Source organism: Sapajus apella, unplaced genomic scaffold, assembly GCF_009761245.1.
Source record: "Sapajus apella isolate SASKATOON/1434 unplaced genomic scaffold, GSC_monkey_1.0 scaffold208, whole genome shotgun sequence".
NCBI classification, from domain to species: Eukaryota; Metazoa; Chordata; class Mammalia; order Primates; family Cebidae; genus Sapajus; species Sapajus apella.
Window position 1 is genome coordinate 826,195 of NW_022437148.1, and position 7,123 is coordinate 833,317.

General features: G+C 45.4%; 1 protein-coding gene across 3 annotated transcripts in view; it reads right to left on the reverse strand.

Moving 5' to 3' along the window:
• Positions 1 to 2,892: 2,892 nt before the first annotated feature.
• LOC116544168 overlaps positions 2,893 to 7,123 on the reverse strand; it is a 26,583-nt gene continuing 22,352 nt past the window's right edge. The window contains exons 2-3 of one of the 3 annotated variants that reach the window (XR_004265848.1): positions 6,813 to 7,014; positions 2,893 to 4,863 (exon numbers count right to left, since the gene is read on the reverse strand). Coding sequence is in view for 1 of the 3 variants with exons in the window: in XM_032270333.1 (XP_032126224.1) it covers positions 4,592 to 4,863 (272 nt within the window). In the remaining 2 variants the exon portion in view is untranslated. Of the gene's footprint in view, positions 4,864 to 6,812; positions 7,116 to 7,123 lie in introns of those variants that run through there. The other 2 variants (XR_004265847.1, XM_032270333.1) reach the window with 2 other exon arrangements.

The following is a 7,123-nucleotide window of genomic DNA, read 5'->3' on the forward strand; positions in this document are numbered from 1 at the left end:
TTGGCCATGCCAATAACATATTCACAGCCTCCAAGATTAGGATTCGGCCACCTCTGGGGGCCATTGCTCTGTCTACCACATCCTTTGATGCTAATAAGATCATTTTTTTCCCTTTCTTTAGGCAAATAAGCTCAGAACAAAAGCTCTCTGTAACACTCTGAACCCATGTGGAACGAGACCCTCACTTCCTATGGGGTCACAGATGAAGACCATTCACGTAAGACCCTGCAGTGAGTGAGGGCCCTGGGCTGCCTGCTCCCTCCCCAACCCCCACCCAGAGAAACTGATGCTGGTGCAGGGTCAAGTTCAGACCTCAGACCCAAGTCTTCCACTTTGATCTCTTTCTCCTCTTGAGGGACCTTGAGGACGGAGTCTGCCCCTCCTCCTTCCTGGCGTAAGCATCAGGTCAGCTGCAATGGAGGAAAGGGTCCCTTGTGCTTGGGAAAAAAAGCAAGCATTCCTCCTGGTTCTCACTCTGGCCTTGCGCTTCCCCTCCACTTCCTGGTTCACGCTGAGTACTCGGGGCCTCCAGGTGCTTGCTCATGGCATCTTGGCCCGACCACCACCGAAGATGTCCTTTTCGGGAGGACTCAGGCACAGTGCAGGGCCTCATCTCTGGAGAGGCCTGTGGGGCTGGCTCCACACTATGACCACAACTTTGTAGATGCCTCACGATGTACACTGGATTGTTTACACATGCACACACACACATTTGGAGCATGTGTAAGTGCACACTTATACCCTTACACACATGTACACATGTGAAAAAATCTGTAATGAAACATATCAAAATGATAACAGTGATTATCTCCAGGTGGTTAGAGAATAGGTAATTTTTTCTTACATATGTGTCTTGTTTGGTTTCTTCCAAAAGTTCCACAGTGAAGATTCATTACTATTATGATATGGAAAAACAACAAATGTGATTTAGAAACCTAATCTGTAACGGATGTAATACTAAAATAATTTGGTCGGGGCACAGTGCCTCACACCTACAATCCCAGCAATTTGGGAGGCTGAAGCAGGAGGCTGGCTTGAGACCAGGAGTTTGAGACAAGCCTGGGCAACATAGTAAGACCCCCATCTCTCCAAAAAAAAAAAAAAAAATCAGATTAAAAAAGAAAATAATTTAACGCTTTGGTAAAATAGAGTGAAAACACCTTTGGGGAGTAGACTCCATGAAGGCTGGGAATCCACTGCGCAGAGTGGCCGACTTTTATCCTAACGTCCCAAAATGGAACAGCCAAACACAGCTTTAGAAACACTTCGGGCACCTGCCAGCAAATGTGGAGAGGAAACCCGCTGGCCCAGTTTGGAAAAGAATCCCATATGAGACCGTTTCTGATTTGTTTATTGAGACAGGGTCTCACTCTGTCACCCAGGCTGGCGTGCAGTGGCACAATCTCAGCTCACTGCAGCCTCGACCTCTTGGACTCAAGTGATCCTCCCATCTCAGCCTCCTGAGTAGCTGGGACTACAGGTGTGTGCCACCATGCCCAGCTAATTTTTTGATTTTTCTTTTGTAGAGATGGAGTTTTGCTGTGTTGACCAGGCTGGTATTGAACGAACTCCTGGCTTCAAGTGATCCTCCCACCTTAGCCTCCCAAAGTGCTGGGATTACAAGGGTGAGTCACCACACCTGGCCTTGTATCAGATTTAGTACTGATTATATTTTGAATTATTGTAAGTTTAGTATGTCATTTCGTAATACTCTGGTTCTCGAAAGAATGGAGACTACAACAGCCTGAGTCTGTTTTTCGCAAGTTCCCCAGATGATTCTGAAACATGCCAGCCTGAGGCTGTCCACTGGTGCATGTTGGAAAGTAGTGGTTCTCACACTTGGCTGCAACTGGAATCACCTGTGCAGCTTTTAAAAGTCTTAGTGGCAAGACCATACTCCAGACCACAAAACTCAGGGCTGGGGTGAAGGGGGCTGTTCATCAGTAGTTTAAATGTCCCAGGCGATTTTAATGAGCAGCCAGCTTTGAAAACCAGTGTCCGAATGGAAGCAGCTGCAGATCCAGGTGTGCCCCCTGAGCCTGGGAAACAACGCCTGCAAAACCTTGTGTCTGAATAACTTTGTGTTCTCTGTCTCCATCTGGTGGTTACTCCACTACATTGCTATTATTTACCTGTACAACTTGGGATCTTTTAGTTTGCCAAAAGAATCAAAAAGATTTGAAATTTCAAGAAATAAAAACAGCTACAAAATATACCACTATAAAGAGTAGAATGATCTAAGAGTCATAAATGCATTCAAATAATGTATCTGAATCTTTTGCGGTACTTGCAATTAAAAAGCAGTCAGTAAATACTTATTCCCATTATACATTAGTTAAACCCCATTTTTTGGGTACAGTGGTTCATATCTAATGACTGGTTTTAATTCAATTAAAAAATATTTAGTCTTATTATGCCTGGCATACTGCTGGCAATGGTGAACAGACACAGTACCGGGTGAGAAGAGCAAGGAGAGAGAGACAGAGGAGAGAGAGAGACGAGAGAGAGAGAGAGAGAGAGAGAGAGAGAGAGAGAGAGAGAGAGACACACAGACAGGAGGGGGAAGGGGGGAGAGAGAGAGAGAGAGGGAGAGAGAGAGAGATTATTTTAATGAAAAGACTGTTTGGAGTGTCTGTCCTATGAGTTTTGTTACCCCACCCCAATCAGGATTCCAAACATTTCCATCATTCCTGGAAAACTCCATCACACTTCCCTGTTGTGGCTTCCTTGCTCCATCCCAATCCCTGGTCACCAAATGAATTGCTTTTTGTCCCTGTACTTTGCCTTTTCCATAATGTCATGTAAATGGAATCATACAATACGTAACCTTTTGAGGGTGGCTTCAACTTACCAAAATTTCCCTCCTTCTGCTTGTTTTAGGTTTGTTTTGCCTTTTCTTTAGTTGATTAAAGCTGAGGTTTAGATTGTTGATTGGAGACTTCCTTCTTTTCTAAAATAAGCATCAAATGCTATACATTTCCATCTAAGCTCTTCTTTAGTTGCATCTACACATTTATTTTTTTTCTTCAGTTTAAAGCATTTTCTAACTTTTTCATTTCCCTTCAGACTACCTTCTTTGACCCCTGGATTACTTAGAAGGAACATTCAATATGGGTGTTTTTGCTGTGCTTACAGCCTTAATCCTGTGGAAACTGGTATTCCATCAATGGAAAACTGAGCCTTTAGTGAACTTGAATACTGTTTCCCCACCACTGCCCAGAGAGCAGTTTCTCAGCAGCCAACAACATATCAGAGGCAGGAAAAGAGCAGCTAAAAGGCAAAGGAGAAAAATGGAAGACACATGCCCTTAAGCATGTATTTTAAGCTAAATGTGATTAAGTATCACCAAAACCCATTTTTTGTATCTTCTTAATTGCCTCACATCGAAGATATGTATGGAAAACTAATTGCTTCTTATATATCCCTAAATTCCTAATTGAAATCAATTCCAACAAATTGTAGGTGCTCAAGAGAGAAATGTGACTTTTAAATATATGTATTCAGTACAAGTTACTTTCATGACATTTGGGGCATTATCAAAATATAATTTGAAACCCCTCTTTGTAACCAACTAAATTAACCAAATGACCTTTTCTTAAAGGCACAGATTAAAAGGTGGCATAAATTTAGTGTGTGGGATCACCTTTTCCGAAAGGGTATCAGGAAATTTGGGTAGAAGTTGATGTTGTGGTCACTTGCTGGGAATTAACTCTAGTTACTGGATCGTGGGGAGGTGTGGCAGGGAAGGCGGTGGGGCGGGGGGAGCACGGCCACTCCAGAAGCTCAGAGCAGCAGTTCCTTATCAACCGTGAGGAACTGTCAGTGTCCCAGCACCCTGTACAGCTGTGCCAGTACAAACCAGCTGCACCGCAGCTCTGCTTGCAGCTTTCCAAAATACAGCTTGGTAACAACAGGAGATTGTGGACACAGTTTTTCATTAGTTTATTACAAAACTGCAGACACAATATACAACATTCCAACTCCTAAATCCTCCTGCCTTTTTTTTTTTTTTTTCCCTGAGACTAAACACCCTCAAAGCCCTCCTGTCTGCTTGGCCCATAATACAACCTGACTCCTCGGCTCCTGGATGCACAGGTCAGAGGTTCCAACAAGTCTGACCATGGTCAGTGCTGTGGAGCCACTCCCAAGGTGGCTGAGCCTTCTGCGAAAATTTAAATTGCTGCTAAGTCATCTAAATAAATAGTGAATGGATTGTTTCTGCCCCTAAGATGAAATCCCACTATCTTATGCTCAAGCTCAGGCACCTAGAAAGTATGGTGGGATCTTCACTGACTTGTTAACCCTGGGAGTGCCCCTTGTGATCCAGATGAGTCAAAACAAACGGCCAGGATCTCTTCTACAAAGCCCATGATGGCCCTTCTGGCTGTGTCTCCAGTCAGTGCCTGGACACTGCCCATGCGCTTCAGGGCCATTCTGACCATTTGGTCTCTTTCCTGGGGGCTGTGGGGTGCTCCAGTGTCATCTCCCTCTGCTCCTTATTTTAGAAACTGTAGGATATAGGACTGGAGCATATTCTCATTCAGTTCAAGGGTTTCTCTGATACAAAGCAAGTCTGAGGCACTGGCCAAGCTCAGGAAATAAATGAGTGCCTGGCAGATTTGGGTCTGTAGGCTGGCACAGTACTTGAATTCCAAAAAGGCTGTGGTGTCTTCGCTCTTCTGTAAGGCGGTGACCAATGTGTTCCAGATCCAATCCGAGCATACTGGTCAACAGACCCATACTGCTCTCTCTTGCCCGGGATGGCAAGGGCAGTGGTAGATCTGATGCGCACTTTGAAGTCCTTGCATGATGTCACAACTGATGTCAGGGCGCTGTAGGCCTGGGAGGTCCATGGGGCTGTCCCTAGAAAGAATCCACAGTCATTAAAACACATGCAAACTTAGAAACAGGTGGGGTGAGAGGGAGAGGGACGGAAGGAAGCATAAACACTAGTGCTCCAAACAGTCATTTTGTGTGTTCACTTCACTCTCACAATCATCCTGTAAGATCAGGGTGGAAACTGACTGTAGGACCCTAGTAAGTGGCCAGCTGCCAATCCCCAAACCTCCCTCTTTCCCCACATCAGCCTGCCACATGCTTAGAGCCTCTGCTACCCAATATAGAGCCTTTGGTGACTCAGAAAAAGGCTGCTTCTCTGGCAGGAATCTGTCCCATGGGGGTAAGGCTTTGTGGCAAAGCAGGGACTCCGACCCCACCTGTCCTCTCAGTTGCGCACTTCTGAGCAGCGTGCAAACCACACACTACACGCGGTAGCCCTGTTCACGCAGCAGAAAGGATCATTTCCTCACTCGCAGCAGCATCCAGACACTGCTCGGGTCATAGCAAGTCGTGCATTTTATTGCAAAGAGGAAGAAAACTTACAGTTTCAAGGATAAGATGCCCAGATTTCTATCTTTTCTCCATTCCCGTAGGCCCTAGGAAACAGCCCGCTTTCCTCCTTACCAGAGCTACTGCTACCCAGTGCATTTTGGGGTGTCCTTTCTCCTCAAGACGGGTGACAGAGTAGAATGCAGCTTCTCTTAACTCTCGCAGCCCTTCCCTGCTTCTCTGTGGCCTCTGAAGACAGGCGAGCAGGCGCACTCCATTTGGTGGATGCCCCTGCCATTGACAATGGACCACTGCTAGGGCTACGAGGCTCTCACACTCCGACCTGTCAGTCACAGTCTTGTCAGTTTCTGGCTCCCTTTTCGTATGTGGCTCCTGATAGCTCTGCTACTGGATGCTTTCTCGTTCGCAAACTTCCTGCCTCTTTGGAGCTTCCCTTTCCCTCCAGGTCATGCAGTCCCCTCTCTCTGGGTCAACTTCTCTCTCTCTAGTAGGCTGAGGGCAACAGCCAGACAGAAAGGCAGGTAGGAGCCAACCACCACTGAGGTGCCCTGGTTTCAAGGCGCTCTCGGCTCTCCAGAAGGTGGACATCCACCGCAAAGAGCTCCAGCCCCAAAGGTCACCCTCAGGTGACTTCCTCAGTGGAAGCAGCCGGGAGGCTACTTCTCCACGGGCTCTAGCTAACTGCTCTGCCTGGACACTCTGGGCATTAAAGGGGAGCAGAGCCACACTCCCCTCGCTTGACGCATGTTCTCCTCTCCAGGAACACATCCTTAGGTTTCCGATCTTCTGAGAGAGAGAGAGAGAGAGAGACGCAATAAAGCAAATGCTGGCATTCAAAGTGAGCGAGATTTGGGGGCTCCCATCCGTACACCCAAGCAGCTGCTGGTCCTGAATGACATCTCAGGGTACGTGGCATGCCACTAATTAGAGACAGCTGCCCTCTTACATTTATTAATGGCATCCACTCTGTACACAGTTCACAGGGGATTTCCAGTTTATATTCCCTCTCATTCCAGTTTTTCCCTTTCTTTTTTCTTGATTATTAAAACAATATATGCTTATTGCAGACAACTGAGAAAATGAAAACAGAAAAAATCCTACTCATCCAGAGGCAATCACTGTTAATAATTAGGCCAATTTCCTTTCAGTCTTTTTTCTATCCATCTCTTGCGATCATTCTGTGGAAATTATTTAGTACTTGCTTTCATTTGTTTAACATCGGAAGTATTTTTCCAGATTATCAAATTCTTGTAATTTAAATGGCAACAAAATATCCCATTATATATCCCACTGTATAGACAGTGATGTACTTCAATGTTCCCCTAAACTCCTTCTCATTATGCCTCCTTTTCCTCCGAATACTGTAGCAAATAACACGTGACAAATGTCTTTAACAGCAATGTAGATTGCTGTGTGCTGTCCCAAAAGGCTTTCCGCCAGGGAGAAAAGGGAAACTTTCTTACCTAATGGAAGGGCGGGATTTTTAAATACATTTCCCATTGCATAAACGAGCGTTCCATCGGACTGTCATGGCAGCTTCTGTTAGGACAGTGGAAAACACCGCCTGGATAAACTCAATGATTTCTGCACGTGCGGGTTTTTCCATATGAGAGGGTTGCAGACAACGAAGCTAATGTCCAAGGCCCGGACCACACTGCTTTTTACCTAGAAAAAAATGTGAATGCTCTCTGTTTTGCCAAAGAGATGTTTTCAAAACTCTAATTTCAACTTTAAAAAAACCCAGGTCCTAGACTTCTTTTTTTTTTTTTTTTTT